This window comes from Elephas maximus, chromosome 6 (genome assembly GCF_024166365.1).
Source record: "Elephas maximus indicus isolate mEleMax1 chromosome 6, mEleMax1 primary haplotype, whole genome shotgun sequence".
Taxonomy (NCBI): Eukaryota; Metazoa; Chordata; class Mammalia; order Proboscidea; family Elephantidae; genus Elephas; species Elephas maximus.
Window position 1 is genome coordinate 32,420,281 of NC_064824.1, and position 18,826 is coordinate 32,439,106.

At 40.7% G+C, this 18,826-nt stretch overlaps 1 protein-coding gene across 1 annotated transcript in view; it reads left to right on the forward strand.

The window, feature by feature from the left end:
* THSD7B (thrombospondin type 1 domain containing 7B) overlaps nucleotides 1–18,826 on the forward strand; it is a 989,424-nt gene that overhangs the window by 386,481 nt on the left and 584,117 nt on the right. The window contains exon 5 of the mRNA XM_049889254.1: nucleotides 13,947–14,116. Within this exon, the coding sequence (XP_049745211.1) occupies nucleotides 13,947–14,116 (170 nt within the window). The remainder of the gene's footprint in view (nucleotides 1–13,946; nucleotides 14,117–18,826) is intronic.

The window sequence follows — 18,826 nt, forward strand, 5'->3', positions numbered from 1 at the left end:
TTTCTTCATCTTTGGCCCTAGTGGTTGGTGCGTACATTTGAATAATAGTCGTATTAACTGGTCTTCCTTGTAGGCATATGGATATTATTCTATCACTGGCAGCGTTGTACTTCAGGATAGATCTCGAAACATTCTTTTTGACAATGAATGCAACACCATTCCTCTTCGAGTTGTCATTCCCAGCATAGTAGACTATATGATTGTCCGATTCAAAATGGCTAATACTAGTCCATTTCAGCTCGCTAATGCCTGGGATATCGATGTTTATGGGTTCCATTTCATTTTTGATTATTTCCAATTTTCCTAGATTCATACTTCGTACATTCCATGTTCCAATTATTAATGGATGTTTGGAGCTGTTTCTTCTCATTTTGAGTCGTGACACATCAGCAAATGAAGGTCCTGAAAGCTTTGCTCCATCCATGTCATTAAGGTTGACTCTACTTTGAGGAGGCAGCTCTTCCCCAGTCATTTTCTGAGTGCCTTCCAACCTGGGAGGCTAATCTTCCAGCACCATTTCCGAAAATGTTCCGCTGCTATTCATAAAGTTTTCACTGGCTAATGCTTTTCAGAAGTAGACTGCCAGGTCCTTCTTCCTAGTCTGTCTTAGTCTGGAAGCTCAGCTAAAACCTGTCCTCCATGGGTGACCCTGCTGGTATCTGAATACCAGTGGCATAGCTTCCAGTATCACAGCAGCACACAAGCCCCCACAGTACGACAAACTGACAGACACGTGGGGGTTTGTTTATCCCTAGTCACTCTTAAAATTCTCTCTTTATCTTTGGTTTTGGCAGGCTTGATTATAGTATGTCTTGATGACTTTCTTTTGGGATGTACCCTGTGTGGGGTTCAATAAGCTTCTGGGATAGATATCTTCTTATCTTTCATGGTATCAGGGAAGTTGTCTTCTAACAAATCTTTATCAATTCTCTCTGTATTTTCTGTTATCCCCCCTGTTGTGGTACTCCGGTCACTCCTAGGTTATTCCTCTTGGTAGATCCACATAATTCTTAGGGTTTCTTCAATTTTTAAAATTCTTGTTCTGATACTGTCTCGAATAAATTGGTATCAAATTCTTTATCTTCAGTCTCGGTAATTCTGACTCCCATTGCCTCAATTCTGCTCCTGTGACTTTCTGTTGTATTGTCTAATTTCAAATTTTATTGTTAATATTTTGGATTTTTGTTTGCTGTCTCTCTGTGGCTTGTTAAATTTGTCAGTATGCTCTTGTATCACATTCATAAGTTCTTCTGTTGCTTTGTGTGTTCTTGGCTTGGTCTGCATTTGCCTGATTTCCTTCCTGATCTGTTCAAGAGCTCTGTTTATTAATCTTTTGAATTCTACCTCTGGTAACTCTAAGACCTTCTCTTCCTCTGGAAGATTTGTTGGTTCTTTGTTTTGGTTCCTTGCTGAAGCCATCATGGTCCACTTCTTTATGTGATTTGATATTGACTGTTGTCCCTGAGCCATCTATAAGTTACATTTATTTTATATTTGCTTACTGTCTCCTAGCTTCTTGTTTTGCTCTGATATGCCCAAATAGGGTAGTCCTGTAAGCTACTTTGATTCTTGGTGTCTTTGAAGCTCTCACATCCTGTCACCAGGTGGTCAGAGTTGTTACTAAGTATGTGAGCCCAGTAGTCCATTTACTTTTCTTGTGTAGATTCAGCATAGGTGTCCAGGTCATTGGTCACTGAGTGTGTGGTGCGGGTTCTCACCTACAGTCATTGACGGTCAGGTCTACATAGGGGTGATTAGAGTATGCACAGGTATCTGGCTACAGTAGGGGTTATGTGCTAAGTGAGGTAGGGGGCTGATAGCTGCCCCTGAGTGCCTGGGTGGAAGGTGGGTCCCTGTTCCCTACAGTATGTAGGTGAGTAGGTTTTGGAGCTGGACTTTGGGCATCCAGTGCTGTTGGCCGTAAGGGCTGGGATGCACCACTGATTCTTGGACCCCCGTCATGGGTGGGTAGGTGCAGTAGGTGGTGACACCAGGCCTCAGGGTCCTGATGTGGGTAGGTAAGGACCCTGCTTAATGGGCAGGGTGGTGTCAAATGTCCTGAATCTGCCACTACTTCTTAGCTGTTGAAGTTGAAAATAGACCTCAGCTAGATACCCTGTCGTACTGCACTAATGAGGGCCTATGCTGTTGAAATGAGCCCACACAGGTTTAGGCAAGGGTGAAAGGCATTCAAAGTCTGTGGACCCTGTATGTCTGTGCCTACACAAAAGGCAATGCCTGGCCTGAGTTTCTGGCTTGGGGAGCTGGCAGATTATTTCTTCCTGTTTGTTAATTTGTTCCCTCTCCAAATCCAGGAGAATGGCTCAGGACTTACAATGGGCCGCGCTTCCAGCCTGTGTGGCCCAGCAATCACTGAAGCTGAATCAGGACAGGAGCAGAGCAGGGAGGGGCAGGTAAATGAGAGAGAGGTACTTCACAGAGGGGGGAAGGGTTTTTTTGATCCTGCACGGTAGGTTAGATGCTTGCACTTAACTTTCACAGATTCAGTGCCACTTTCCCCTGGGTCTGCAGGCTTGTGCAGTCTCTCCACTGCTCAGTTTCTCCCGGTGTGGAAAATGCATCCTGAGCGCTACTGCTTGCCTCAGCCCATGTTTGCCAGCCAATCCAGTCTGCAGGGTGCTGGCCAGGTCAGGGCTGGCAAATCCTTGCTGCTTCTGAACTGTCTCCCCCTCCCCCTGCCACTCAGTCTGACTTCTCAACTTTGTCTTTGATATTCAGGGCTTCTAAATTGTCATATATAATCGATTCCCTTGTTTTTTGGGGGGATCTTTGTTGTAAGAGGGACCACAGGAAGCATCTGACTACTCTGCCATCTTGGCCTCCCCTCCTCAAAGACATTTCTCATGAAAAGCAGCTGAATATTAAATCTAGACATCTGCCCAGGAAAGGGATGAACACATGGAGTTTGCTGCAGTCCCCAGTGGCCTCATGCTTCTGCTAACATTATGCCTGGTTTTCCAGATAAGAAGTCTCTGTTGTCATTGGTCATAAGAGTAGCTTCAGAAAGGGTGAGGATGAGATCACCACCTGCATTTGTAAAAAGTTGGCTGCTGGAGCAGACACACACATCACCTACTACATCTTCTGTATCTTCTCCCATTGATTTTCTACCACAGCACCTAATAATTTGTACATAGTGGGAGCTCAGTGAATGGTTGTCAAATGAATTAATGGATGCTTTAAAGATTTTTTTTTAATTGTTTTAATTAAGAAGCTTCTCTGCAGCAGTTGACCTGGCATCCCCAAGAGAATCTGTTTTAGAAAAGAAATAACTCTTCTCAAAGAATTTGGAAATTGTTTCATCAGAAGGAAATGGATTCAGAAGTGTGGAACAAGCAGTGTCATTGCTGATGTCAGATGGATCTTGGCTGCATGCAGAGAATACCAGAAAGATACTTACCTGTGTTTTATTGACTATGCAAAGGCATTTGACTGCGTGGATCATATCAGTTTACGAATAACATTGTGAAGAATGGGAATCCCAGAGCACATAATTGTGCTCTTGTGGAACCTGTACATAGACCAAGAGGCAGTCGTTTGAGCTCAGCAAGGGGATACTTTGTGGTTTAAAATCAGGAAAGGTGTGCGTTAGGGTTGTGTCCTTTCACCATGTTTATTCAGTCTGTATGCTGAAAGAATCATTGGGCAAATCTGCAGCAAAAAGACCTTTTTAAAGTGCTAAGAAGCAGAGATGTCACTTTGAGTACTAAAGTGCATCTGACCCAAGCCATGGTATTTTCAGTTGTCTCATATGCACAGGAAAGCTGGACAATGTATAAGGAAGACTGAAGGAGAATTGATGCATTTCAGTTATGATGTTGAGAAAGAATATTGAATATACTATGGGCTGCCAGAAGAATGAACAATCTGTTCTGGAAGAAGTACAGCCAGAATACTCCTTAGAAGCAAGGGTGGAGAGACTTGGACAAGTTATCAGGAAGGACCAGTCCTTAGAGAAGGACGTCATGCTTGGTAAAGTGGAGGGTCAGCGAAAAAGAGGAAAGCCTTCAAAGAGATGAATTGACACAGTGGCTGCAACAATGGGCTCAAACATCACACCGATTGTGAGGATGGCACAGGACTAGGCAGTATTTCATTCTGTTGTGTATAGGGTCAGTATGAATTGGAACTGACTAGATGGCACCTAACAACAGCAACGGCCTTATTACTGATGCATATATTTTCATGAATCTTTGTTGTGCCTCTTTGTTTTAAGTTCCTCTGGGCTGAACATTTTGTTCCCTGGTTAGTGCAAGAAAGTTAACACACTGCTAAGTGCTGTGCATAGTGATAGAAGTCTATTAATAATACATATGTAGAGTTTGGCTCACAAAGCCATGTACTGAAGAGCAAAGAGCTTTGTACTTCAGAGTAGCTTTCCATAATCAATATTCCTACTCTATTCAATAAAAAACTTACTAGGGCATAAAATGTATAAAGCTTGATCAGTTCCTTTTATTTTGGTCTCCTGTTCAGCAAAAATGACGAGTTAATTCTTTTCAAAATGCATTTACAACTTTAAAAGGACAACAGACATTGTAATAAATTAGTTATGCTGCAGTACACTGATTTTTTATTATACACACATTTAATTTGAATACCTTGTTCTAGGGATTCAATTCCTAAAGTGTTTGTAAATCTATATGTGCTCAGTCAAAACATGACCATTAACTAATGCTATTATTCTTTCAATCTGTCATCATTAAATCACTTAAGATTCTGTGTTGCTTTGCTTTATATCTAAGCCTTTAGGAGAAGGAGAAAAGAAACTTACACTTTGTAAGTAATTCTAAGCCTTATGAAAGTGATGAAACATAGATTCTAAAGGTCAAAGGTGACTGTAAAACTATGATGGTCCTGGCATCTTATTGCTATTAGAATCGTTTTATGTCACATTAGTAGGATGGAGGCCTTTAAAAATAGTCACTAAACATGCCTACTTTTCTAACTTTGGCTTTGCTGATTTAGGATGTCTCTACTCATTGCTTTATAGTAATAAGATTCTTGTTTTTTTCTGCCCCATCCCCCTTCAGTTCAGAGAATGGTTTGATAATGGGATTCCTTAGGTTGGAGTGGTGGCACAGTGGTTAAGAGCTCAGCTGCTAACCAAAAGGTCAGCGGTGTGAATTCACCAGCCGCTGCTTGGAAACATTATGGAGCAGTCCTACTCTGTCCTACAGGGTTGCTCTGCATTGGAATCAACTCGACGGCAACGTATTTCGTTTGGCTTTTTTGGACCTGAATGAGTAATTGCAAAGCCTCAAGTAGGCTTCCCCAATCCAAAATTTGTCTCCTGTATCTTTTGATGGGAATATTATTTCCACAATTAGAAGAGTCCTTTCTTTGATTTAATCTTGGTTTCTTCTTCTGAGCTGCAAATACCACCTGGGAATGATAACATATTAAGTGTTAAGTATTTCTACCTTATGTGGATACATTCATTAGACCATGTCCTAAGAGTAGACTTAAATCATGTGGAAAATATGAAGAAATTGGGCAATGAGTTTCAGGCCTGGGGAGAAAGATTCAGAAAGCAGATTCTAGAAGGTAACAAAGAAACCCTGAGCTTCATAGTTCTAATCTGTGGTGGCCGTGGTGTCTGGGTTGTTGTTTCCTTCCTGAGCTGTCTCCTCTAAGAATTCAGTGCCCAGAATTTGTACTGCTAATACTCGAAACAAACAAACAAAAAATTGGAATCATCCTTCACTCCTCTGTTTCTCTCCCATCCCAAATCTAATCCATTAGAAGTGTGTCTCCATCTTCAAAATATATCCAGGATCTGATCGCTTTTTACCACGTTCACTGTGACTGCCACAGTTGAAGCCATCATCGTTTCTCCTAGACTTGCAAAGGCTTCCAAACTCGTCACTCTACTTCTCTTCCTTCCTCCGCTACCCATAGGCTATTCTTCACTAAGTAGCCAGGGTGATCCTTTAAAAGCTTAAGTTGCATCATCATGTTACCTCTCTCTGTAAAACCCACCAGTGATTTCCCAGCATGTTGGAACAACATATGCAATCCTTACTCTAGCCTTTTCCAGTTGTCATTGTTGATTCTGACTCATGATGACTCCATGTGTGTCAGAATACAAGTCTATTATTCTCTCATAGGGTTTTCAATGGCTGATTTTTTCAGAAGTAAATTGCCAGGCTTTTCTTCCGAGGTGCCTCTGGGAACCTAGTTTCCCAGCTGTTCAGTTGGAATCCTAGCACATTAACTGTTTGCACCACCTAGGGGTCCCTACTCTAGCTTACAAGGCTCTGTATAACCTTGCCCTTGACTATCCCTCAGTTTCTGTCACTCTCTCCCTGACCACCTGTCTCAGCCATACTGGCTTCTGTGCTGTTCCTATTAAGCGCCAAGTGCTCTCCTTCCTTGGGATCTTTGAACATGCTGTTCTGTCTGCCTAGAATACTCCATGGCAACCTACTTTTGTTGTGCTCATTCCTTCATTTTATTCGGCACGCAGAAATCTTCTCTGTTCACAGCACTGAAATCGTTCTCTCATCCATTTCTCTCATCCCTGTGTTATCTTGTCACCATGTCATGTGTTGATGCATTTATATCTGTCTACCCCATTAGAAGGTAATATTTGCATGGTCAGGGACTTTGCCTTGCTCACTGCTGTGCATTTCTATTGGCTGGAATTGTTGTTGTGTGCCATCAAGTTGATTCTGACTTGTAGCATCCCTATATGACGGAGTAAAATTGCCCCATAGGGTTCCTAGGATGTAATCTTTAAGGGAGCAGATCTCCTGGTCTTTTCTCTCATGGGACAGCTGGTGGGCTTCAACTGCCAACCTGCAGCCGAGTGCCTGTTATGCCACTAGGGCTCCTTATTGGCTAGAATACTGTGGTTTATAGTTGGCGCATAAGTATTACTTGTTGCAAGAAAGAATGACACTTGTTGAAAGAAAGATTGAATGAATACATGAATGAGTGGGTGATTCACTTATCAGTTGGGAAGGTTAATTTCTTTTTCTGGGGATGCTGGCTTTTTAGTTCCTTTCTAGCTTCAGTCTTTGCTGCTTATAATTATCTTAGCTAAATTTCCTTTTAGGCATTATTTTCACTGTGCATTTCACAATTTGAGTTACCAACATTCCAGCATTTCTTGCCTCAAACTTTTGAAGAGCCCAAAATGGCTGACAGCATGGCGCTCTCATTAATAGTAGGAACACTGAAGTTGTTTCCATGTGAAAGAAAGGCAAGTTTACTCAGCATTCTCAATGACCAGGGAGTAATGTGAAACATTTTATTTCAGGGTCTCGAGAAAACTTTCCTCTCCTCAAATTGGTATTCAGCACATTTTAGTGGAAATTAAATTTCCACAAGTAGAAATTCCTTTGTCTCGTAAGAAGACCAGACTTTATGGTCTGACTGAGACTAGAAGGACCCTGGAGGTCATGGTCTGGACCTACTGTTAGCCCCAAGTTGGAAGCATTCCTAAAGCCAACTCTTCAGACAGGGATTGGACTGGACTGTAAGACAGAAAATGATATTGGTGAGGAGTGAGCTTCTTGGCTTAAGTAGAAATATGAGGCGATGTGGGCAGCTCCTGTCTGGAGGTGAGGTGAGAAGGCAGAGGGGGACAGGAGCTGGCTGAGTGGACACAAGGAATACAGGGTGGAGAGGAGGAGTGTGCTGTCTCATAGGAGACCAACTGTGCGTACGTAGCAAGGTGTATATGTTTTTGTATGAGAGACTGACTTGATTTGTAAACTTTCACTTAAAGCAAAATAAAAAAGAAATTCCTTTATTTGGCTTACATTTTTTTACTCTTTTTTACTTGCAAAATAATATCTCCTGAAAATGATAAAATTTGACCCTGTGTGATCACAGTGCTCTAATTATAAAATTAGAGGCTGTGAAATGATTCTCAAACTGTGCATTTGTGTTTGAGTTTAGAAGAGAATATTATTTTGGCAATGTGAAATATTATTGGTTAGTTGTCGCTGATGGTGTCATTGTCATCATCAGAGGCTATTAAGAGAGCATTCTTGTTTGAATCCAGAACACGTTTCCTCAGACTAAGACCAACATTTACTTTTCCTGGTAATGGTTAATCGGATAGCCTCTTGTCTAATGAATTTGCTTTCCCTACCACCTGACCAAGCTTCATGGGTTTGCCGTTCATTTTTGTTAATTTGCCAGAGTATCACTGAGTTTCTATTAAGAGTGATGAGAAATTTGGGGAATGCATAAGCCTGATGATTGAACAACCTGGTGAATATAATTAATGTCATTGAACTATACATGTGAAAATTATTGAAATGCAAATGCTTTGTTACCTGTATATTTACCACAATTAAAAAAAAAAAAAAAGGTTATGTGTTTTAGAATCAGTTAAACCTGCCTTTGGATCTTGCCCTTTCACTTACTGTTGTGACCTTGGAAGTGTTACTCACTCTTTATGTCAGTGTTCTTTTCTGTAAAATGGGAAGTTATATTTTCCTCACAGAGTTGTTGGGAGGATTAAATGAAGTAGTGCACATATGGCAGTTTGCACAGTGCCTGACACAGAGTAAGCTTGCAGTAGATGTGCACTGTTACTGTTGTGACTTGGGAAATATATCATGATACACTGGTAGCCCAAATAAATTAATGCCTTGTCTACATTGTTCAGCTGGACCCTATGAAAAAACAAGTTAACCCTACATACTCAGACTGGTAAGGAGGTATGAAGATTAATTTATTTCCTGCATTCCATGGCCTTCTACTCTACTTAAGGCATTTCCATAGCCAATTTCAAAGTGCTGCTCACCCTTGTGAGGTAGGACCTGGCCTTTGAGACTTCCCATATTCCCCTCCGGAGCAGGAGGATGAATGAGGGTGTGTTGAAAGGCACTGGAGTTGGGAGATCGGGGTTTGAATTGGCTTGGTCTTTGACACAGGCATTACCCACTAAAGGGAAGGTCCCAGGCAGTCGCAAAGCCACGTTTTCCGGAGGCTGGAGGACTGTTACTGTAACAACTTCTAAAGGAGAACACAAGTAGCGTTTAGCTGAGCTGACTCCTTTGATTTCTTATTCTGTCAGATCCTAGAGACACTTTGTTGGGTTGGTAGAGTTCGGGATGTTCTGTTTTTATGGCTGCCACGTGATTTGTAACTAAACATAGGGCTTTTGAAAAAAAATAAAGAAAAATTGATGAGCGATGACTATGAAAAGACCCACATTTTTAAAAGGAACCTAGAAGCCGTTTACTGGTATGCTTTTTTCCTCTGGCTCTTGCTGGGTTGGTATTTTCTCTGAGGTGGTAAACAATAGCTATAGTGACAAATGTCTTACATTTCTTTAGAGAATTTGTTGTTTGCCGATGAATGAAAGTTGGGTGATTTCGGTTAATGAGCTACCAACAGGGTTTTTGTTACTTTCTATAAAACCATAGTCATTAAACTTTCCTTTTCATTTTTCTTTGTAATGACTTCCCAAATCCCTCCATTGCTAATTCTTGTAGGGTCGTGATAAATTAATTGAAAAAGCAGTTTGTATAGCGTAGCCCATTCCTTTCCAACAAGCATACACATTACCGCGACTTGCTGTAAGTCTAAATCTTGTTTCTTTTATACTCCTTGGTGAGCCTAGGTGGCTGGAACATAGACCATGGCGTTTCTAGAATTTCTAATAATATGGCCTTTGATGAAATGGGAAACCCTGGTGGCGTAGTGGTTAGGAGCTATGTCGGCTGACCAAAAGGTTGGCTGTTCAAATCCACCAGGCACTTATTGAAACCCTATGGGGCAGTTCTACTCTGTCCTGTAGTGTCACTGTGAGTCAGAATTGACTCGATGGCAATGGGTTTGATTTTTGTTTTGATGAAATCAATGAAATCTTCATAAGTAAAATGTTAATTGTGTGTGTGTGTGTGCATGTTATGTGTGTGTTTTCTGTGTAAGCAGGGGACAAACGTATAAGTAGAAGAACATAAGAAGAAAGGAAATGAACATTTAATGTATATTTATTATCCACAAGTTTCGATATTTGGTATTATTCCCCCCTCTTTTTTTTTTTTTACAAATGAGAACATAGAACTAGGCCAAAATCACATGGCTTTTAAGTGGCAAGTCACAGATTTAAACCAGGTAAATTTGACTCCAAAGCTTACCTGTCTTCTATACCACGTGACCCCCTGTCTTATTCACTAACTATATTGTAGGAACCTCATAGTCAGCTGTTTTATCTAATCTCTTCCCTAATAGCCAGAGAGCTCTTCTTTTAGTGAATCCATTGAGGAAGAGGGCTTGAAAGGAGAACCTGGGAACAGTTTACCCTGACATATCCCTATCACATTGTATTTTGCCCTAGAATTCAGAGCTCCTGTGCCCTGAGACTCAGACATGAGGGGCAAGAGCTCGGCTTGAGTGAATGGGGTGAGGATCTGCCAGAGTGAGCAGAGTGAGGAGGAAGGCTCTGGAGCTTCGCCTCAGGAGAAGGGCTGTCTCTGGGGAAGTGCAGAACTGAACTTCTCCCAGTCTCTCATATCTGAGAATTTCTGTCGTTAGTTGCTACTGACAAGCTCATGGCGACCTTAGGTATGACAAAACAAAATGTTGCCTTGTCCTGTGCCAGCTGCATGATCATTGATGTGTTTAAGTCCATTGTTCAGGTTATTGTGCAGTGCTTTCCACCTAGAGGGCTTATCTTCTAGCACTATATGAGACAGTATTCTGTTGTGATCCATAAGGTTTTCGTTGGCTAGTTTTTGGAAACAGATCACCAGGCCTTTCTTTCTAGTCTGTCTTAGTCTTGAAAATCTACTGAAAAATGTCCACTGTGGGTGACCCTGCTGATATTTGAAATACCAGTGACATAGCAACACACAGGCCACTGTATTGTGACAAACTGACAGACAGGTAGTGAGTTTGAGAATTACAATGTATTATTGCCCATATTCACCTAACATAAGCAGGACCTGCTCAGCACTCTGTTGTTCAGCCCACTGAATCATGTTCAAGCCTCGGAAAACCAAGTGAAGAGGAAGTGCAGTAGTTAGATAGAGGGGAACGGTTACGGTGCAACAAATCCCAAAGAATTGTCTGAATCATTTTCTTCAATGTGCTTTTCAAAAAGACTACTCATGCTCAGCCTTCAAGCTTTTTATAACGATGACATTCATTCAATAGAGTTTGATCAGTATTAGATTTCTTAGAAATTTGCTTTCTGATTGAGCATCTGTTACTCGATTGTGATGTTACTCTAGTTTTTGTAAGGCCAGGGTACTGGTACCATATATTTTTTTCTTTTTTTCCTGAATTTTTTTCTTTAAAGCAGTCACAAAGCTGAGACATTTTTCCTCAAATCTGAAATGTGACAAGACACGAGAATGTTCTTAGTTTTGTTTATTGTTCCAGAAGTTAATGAGACTGTTGGTATTTATGTGAACGCTGTAGGGTTGTATTAATACTGTGTGTTTGAGAAATGCAGTAATAACCCACAAAAGGACATTCTGTCTGGAATAATTCTCCAGGAACGAATGTAGCATCGTGATATTGTTTCATTTTCTGCAAACTTTATACAAACCCCCCTGTGCTTTTTCCTTTTGTGTGCATGTAAATGTGTGTGTGTGTGTGTGTGTTTGTGTGTGTGTTAGTGTGTTTCATGTTGTTGGGTGCCATTGGGTCGATTTTGACTCATAGTAATCCCATGTGACAGAGCAGAACTGCCCATAGGGTTTCCTAGGCTGTAATCTCTACAGGAGAAGATTTCCAGGTCTTTGTCCTGTGGAACCACTGGGTGGGTTCGTACTGCCAACTTCTTGGTTAACTGTTGTGCCACCAGGGCACCTTTTTAAATGAAGTAAACAAAAACAAGTATCCCTCACCAAATAGATAAGTGGCTTCAACAGATTTCTAAAAAAACCTTGTGAATTGATGATAATGCCAAAGGAACACCTAAAGGGGAAGAAAGGAAAATGGCCATCTAGCACCAGTCCTGCTTGTTCAAAGCCCCCAGTGAGCTCCATCAAGGGGTACAAAAAAAATGACAATCTTTTCAGATATGATTATCAAGAAGACTGCTCGAACTATGGATTTACAGCCACTATAAAAAAAAAAAATTTATCATTAAGGGATCATTAATGATTAACCTCTCCCAAAGTGCACATCATGCCTTGAAAGATTAGTTAATGACATTCTGATCAGCAGGATGGATTAGAGAGACCACAGCATGCCCTGCAGGGGTTAGGCACGCAGATGCTAGAGGCAGGCTGTTGGGTTTGAATCCCAGCTCTGCTGTTTATAGTAGTGTGCCTTGGTTTCCCAACTGTAAAGTCAGAATTAAATAGTACTCACCTTAGAGGTCTGTTGTGAGAATGAAATGAGTTAACATGCGTAAAGTGCTTAGAGGAGTGCCTGTCATATAGTGTGTGCAAAACAAGTGTCAGTTTAAAAATATACCTTATCTCACTTTATGTCATCTTATAAAGATTCCTGTTTTGTATATTTTATATAGGTATGTTATATTATAATTATTTGTAATTGAATTTACTAAAATTGGGGTTATGTGTTCAAGTATTGTGATGGGGTACGTAAATGAAATATCTGTAGGCCACTTCCCAGAAGGTACAGGGGCTCCTAAAAGTTTCCCAGGTCTCTGGAAGCATAAACAGTTACTGTTATTAACCCTTCACTGGGTATAGAGTAGGGCTTATGCTATTGGATTTTGGGGACTGGGCATAAAAGCAAAAACAGGTCACCTTTTGACTTTCTTCTCTACTCGTATCTTCTGACCTAATTGTCACTGTGTTTCATAACCAGCTATAAGCGTAAGGAACATATTCCTAAGTCAGTTTATGTAAAAGCGTGGCTGCATATGTAAAAGAGTATTTATCAACTATATATGGTAGCCTGCTTTTAACTCACTTTTAATATGTATACCGTTATCCCAGTGGCAAGGGCTCAGATGGGTAGAACTAGATTCTTATATTAACAAAGTTGAAAATTTAGAGGTCATCTCTGGCCTTTTAAAACAAGGTATGCTCAACTTCAGAGATTCATACTCTATCCTACTAATTAAAAAAGGAAGACCAACTTTCACAGAAAGCCATCCAGTAGTTTGTGACATGAAACCTCACAACAGTTGCTATGAATTAGGTTCATCTGGCTTCAAGAGGAATCCCAACTCAACGGCCACTGTTTTTTGGGTTGGTAACTCAAAACCTACCAGTTGTGACCCCATGTGTGTCAGAATAGAACTGTGCTCCACAGATTTTCAGTGCGTCAGGAAGCTCTCCTTTTAGTTTCTGAGTGGTACAAACAGCTAACATGCTTGGTTGCTAAACGAAAGGTTGGACATTTGAGTTCACCTAGAGGCACCTTGGAAGAAAAGTCTGGTGATCTACCTCTGAAAATCAGACAGTGAAAACCCTATGGAGCGTACTTCTGCTTGGACACGCGTGGGGCGGCCACGAGTCAGAGCCGACTCTACAGCGACGGCTGCTGGTGGAGAGGAGTGGTGGTTCGGCGGTGGAATGCTCGTCCTCCACGTGGGCGGCCTGAGTGTGGTTCTTAGCCGGTGTAACTTGTGCACAGCCACCACCCGTCTGTCAGTGGGGGTTTGTGTGTTGCTATGATGTTGGATAGGTTTCAGCATAGCTTCCAGAGTAAGTCAGACTAGGAAGAAAGACCTAGCGAACTACTTCTAGAAATCAGCTAATGAACACTCTATGGATCACGAAAGTCCAGTCCACAACCGATCATGGGACTGGAGCAGGAAGGGACAGCATTTTGCCTGCTGTACAAGGTTCACCACAAGTCAGGAGCCGACTTGATGGCAGTTAACAACAACAACAGTAATTCAAAGCCGATAGACTATGAATTGGTCCCAGAAAGAGAGATTATTACACATATTTGATTTCATGATTTAAGTTTTCTTTTGAATTTTACATTTTCCTTACTACTTCTTTAAATTGATCAAACCCAAACAGGTATTCCTGGAGGACCTCTGAATGGAAAGAATGCCAAGTCTCTCTCCTCCTTGAGCAGCAGGATCCCCAGTGGCATGCGACAGGACCCGTTTGTGGTGGTGGCATCCAGACCCGGGAGGTGTACTGTGCCCAGAGCATACCGGCATTCACTGCACAGAGGGCCAAAGAAGGTAGGCAGCTGGTTCCGGGACAGATGGTGCTGCTGGCTTCAAGGGAAATCAACTCCCACGCTATACCCAGTATTTTTTTTTTTTTTTGATAATAGACTCCTATATTTTGCCACTTGGAGTAATTTGGAATAGTTAAAAATAGCGCTACTAATAATAACAACTGCCTTAAAGGGCTTTGTAAAACTTAAATGCAAAAATGTACCTAAGGTTTGTGGCACAAATTGAATACTACAAGCTAAGGGGCTAGTATGCTGGAGTGACTAAGTAATGAACGAATAAATAGCATTATTTTTTTGTGTGTCATTTATGAATGTGACAATTTATACAGATATATCCCTTTTAAATGTCCAGCATCTATCATTTTATTTCTAAATGCTAGCTTAGGAAGAAGAAAGTGCCTCCACGTTAAGCCCTCCATTAGGCAGGTACCACCCGACACTAGCTCAATTTTTTCAGGGCGTGGGAAAGTGACAACATATAGAGACTGAAAACCTTACCCAGATTTATGTAAGTCAATTAATTGAAAAGCCAAGAGTGGACAGCAGCAGGTCCACACTGGAAGGGTATGTGGTCTGTTCCAAACATATAGGAGAACCCAGAAGTGCCCCCTGCAGTAGTCAAGATGGGACTGTTTCCTTGGGTCTGCCAAGTGTGCATTCTCTGCTGTGGACTTTGGTTAAGAGGGAATACAACCTTCTTGCTATGGTTATGTATCCATTTTATTCTGTAAAGGTCTTCATACCAGGTGACTTTTTTATGACATGGCCTCTCAGAGTTCCAGAGAAAACAATGATCATAGCCTTGGATGATGAATCTTAGGATTCCAAGAGGGATAAACTTTACAGACTCCTTAGCATTTTGCTTCCACAAATGAAGTTACAGGGCCACATTTACAAGGCTAGAGGTATTTAGAAAAACAAAAGTCAGCTCTTCTTTCTACTCTAATTTCACCTTTGGAAAGTGACAATTTGCACACTTTCTGCTTCAGGATAGAACATGACTATGCTCACTCGTCTGAATTAGGAACAGAATTTAGATCAAAAGCTCCAGATTATTATTTCAAACATTGGTGATCTTTCCTTCTTTGTCTTCCCTTCTACTACTGTCTATAGTAAGGATCTTCTGGGATCAACCCGTAAATCAAAGTGTTGTAGAATTCATATGTTAATACCTACCTATATTCAGCTTTAACTTTTAATGATATTTACATCTTCCTAAAGTTTCTTTACTAAAAACAGCTTTTTTCTTGAGTAATCTTGTTCTAAAATTTCATCAACTTAAAGCTTTTCCGGCTTTCTGAATGGGAGCGTACTGGGCAGAAAGACGGCAATTAGTGAGAAAGCAGAAGGATGGTGTTTTAGAGTTGGGAATTCAGTGTTACATTGGGGCATGGACTGAAGTGGAGAAGTGTTAAAGGCAGATTTAGTAGCTCACTAAGCCCTGGTACAATCTGCTTTAAGCATCTGAAGAAGAGAAAATCTAAGGGCAAGCCACATTTCCAAATTAATACCTGTTCACATGGCAACAGAAAAGTACTTGGAAGGCACTAAAACCTGGCAGCCCAGTTCTCATGGAGGGCCTAGAGGTGAGGCCAAGATGTAGACACGTCGAGGACTAGGACTATACTGTAGTTGTGTACACAGTTAACCGTAGTATGTAAAATTATGTTGGACAATGTGGCATACTCACAATTGCGTTAAGGCACAGTAGAACTTGATACTTACTTTTGTAGTCATCGTCAAAGTCTTTATTTTGCTCTAGTGTGGAAGTGAACCAGCAGAATTGTTTACCCATTACTTCCACTTTTTATAAATTCTTTCATTTCTTACTGTTATCCTTTATAGATATACCTTCGCAAAACCTGGTAGGGTGAGAATTTCTTCTTGGCTGAAGTTAAACACAGAACAGTTGAGTTGCTATTTTAAGGGACCAGAGAGTAAGTGAGTAATTAAGGGGGCAAAATTTAAATATTGCTAACCATTTCTGCTAATGCAGTAATAAAGGCCACAATTGGTGACATTTCTTGTACTTTCAGTTTCTGTGAACATCAGCTTATTTTATTATTATTTTAGTTATGTTAGCTTTTGCTGAGAGAAGACATTTTAATAGCACTGATTTTAGAAACTCTTTTCTCAGTCACGATGTTGTTGACATCCCTACAATGTTAATTTTTTTTTTTTTTTTGATCCTCTGTTCACTCTCTAGAGTGAAATTGCTTGACATTTTTTTTTTTTTTTCCTAAGAAATCCCACCATCCACTGTGGGATAGCTGCTCTGTATTCCAAGAACCTCGTCTTAGAGGAACACACAGTCTTGGAAAAGAAGCAAAGGTATTTCCATGAATCCCTTTTGCAACTGAATACAATAGAAACCTAGATCCCAGAATGAAAAAAAAAAAAAAAAAGAGTGCTAACTACCACCCAAGGGCCTTTAAGGTGTACGGCCACGTCTGGATGCTGAGACTAATATACCTGACTTTGGTGCAGTTCTGACAATGACTTAGTCTTGTGGATGTTCCGCTTCCCATAGACCTCAGTTTATGGTGGCTGGAGGAACACTATATACCTATGGCATATTTACCTGATTCTCCTTTTGCTCTACATTCCTGTGGTGTTTTAAATTGTGTTGTAACAATCAGTACGAGAAATATGACCAGTAATACTAGCCAGGCCAATAGACTTAGGGTGAAATTTAGAGGAGTACTTATGATTTTGTTTAATGGTTATTGTTTTAGAGACAAATGGACTCCTCTTAAAACAAAGAAGCAGAGATAAATGAGCCAAATAACCTTTGCTAATTAACAGCAGTGCACATGAGGCCAGGAGAAACAGGGCACAGTAATATTTCAGAAGCACCAGCATGAGTGATGCTTGCCTGTAAATCTAAAATCTTGGATTTGGTAAGGAGATATTTGCTCCATACATGCCACTATGGTGTAGATACTCTTATATTGATAAATACGGGGTGAAAGAGCATGGAGGTTGAATGTATTCATACTAAGAAACCAAGTAAAATTTAAAATTCATAAAAAAATGTTGGTGAAGTTATAATTGAGCAGAACAGCACCAGGATTTTTTTTTTTTTTTCATATTTATGCTTTGGCATCACATCCCAAACCAAACCCATCGCCGTCCAGTTGATCCCGCCTCATAGCACCTCTGGGACAGAGGAGAGCTGCCCCATAGGGTTTGCAAGGAGCTGCTAGTGGATTTGAACTGCCGACCTTTTGGTTAACAGCCTGAGCTCTTAACCACGGGGCTACCAGGGCTCCGATGGGACAGAGTTTAGCTTTACATTGTTAAGTATGTCAGGTGCCCACTCCTTCCTACCCCAGTAAGATTGGATATTTTTTGAAAGGCTTATGTCTTTATCATGCTGGGTCTGGAGTTGGCATCAGGGGAGTACATGATCAGATAAGGGAACGTTTCCTGGAATGCTAAGTAATAGATAGGGACTTGATATGTTTGGGGTTATGGTTTTAGTTCTGACCTCTGTGAAACTTTGATAAGGCACATGAATGTTATACATGCCTTCTAGCTTATTAAATTAAAAATGTATATCAATTTGCTAAATAAAATCAGATGACAAACGTTCTTTTTTTTTTTTTTTTCCAAAAAAATTTATTATTGACCAGCTATGTTTTAGGCTATGTACTAGGCTCTAGTATTATAAAAGGTGGCCCCCTCCCCAGTAATTTATAGTCTTTACATTGGAACAGCAATTGAACTAACAGTCATACTGTAGTGTCATAAGTCTGAGATGGTTACATATATGACATGGCTGAAACCATTTAATGATGCCTGAGGGTAATCTTTACAGCAGAGATAATCCTGGATGTTTGGAGGCTCAGTAGAAAAGAATGTTCTGAGCAGGAGGAAGAACATGTGAAAAGGAGTGGGTGGAGGTGTTGTGACATCATGGTGTGTTCACTGGAGGCACATAAACATCTGAGGAGACCACAGAGAATAAGGCGATTATGATGACACTGGAGAACTAGGCCTTTTCTGCCTTTCTGGAGTTTACTCTTTGTTTTTGAGATGATTGGTACTTATTGCAGATTATTTCCCCCCACTGGCAGGTTTTAAACAGAGAAGGAATCTTATTATTTTTAGCTGTACTGAAATATATAAAAATGTCAGTACGCTAAGAGAATTCCCATGAGTAGTCATCTCCTATTTGCCAACTTATCTGAGTGTCCAAGAAGTTTTCGAGATATGAAATAATTGACAATTTCAACAGATGAAAAGATTTCTAAAGGAGCAATTGGAGGAGATATTCCACCACCCTCTGAGAGACTGAAAATGTCCTTTGCCTGTCTTTTGAAATTGGTTTTAATGTCAATAAGCTCCTTTGGGTGGGAGAACATGGTACCTGGAAAGGAGTGAGCTTAGAGCTTTCCTTAGTGTTGACCTTAGAAAAGAAATGACAGCTTAAAAACCGGTTTTCAGCATTTTCTCTTGCTTTATGCTAACAGAGAAGCAGAGATAGCTGAAGGAAATAACCTTTGCTAATTAACAGCAGGATATTTGATGGCAGTTCCCTACCATATTGCAGGAAAGATGAACTTAGATCATATAAATTATGCACACACACACACACACACACACACACACAGAGGCGCAAATGGTTAAGCTCTTGGCTACTAACCGAAAGGTTGAAAGATTGATGGTTCAAACCCACACAGAGGCATCTCGGAAGAAAGACTTGGCA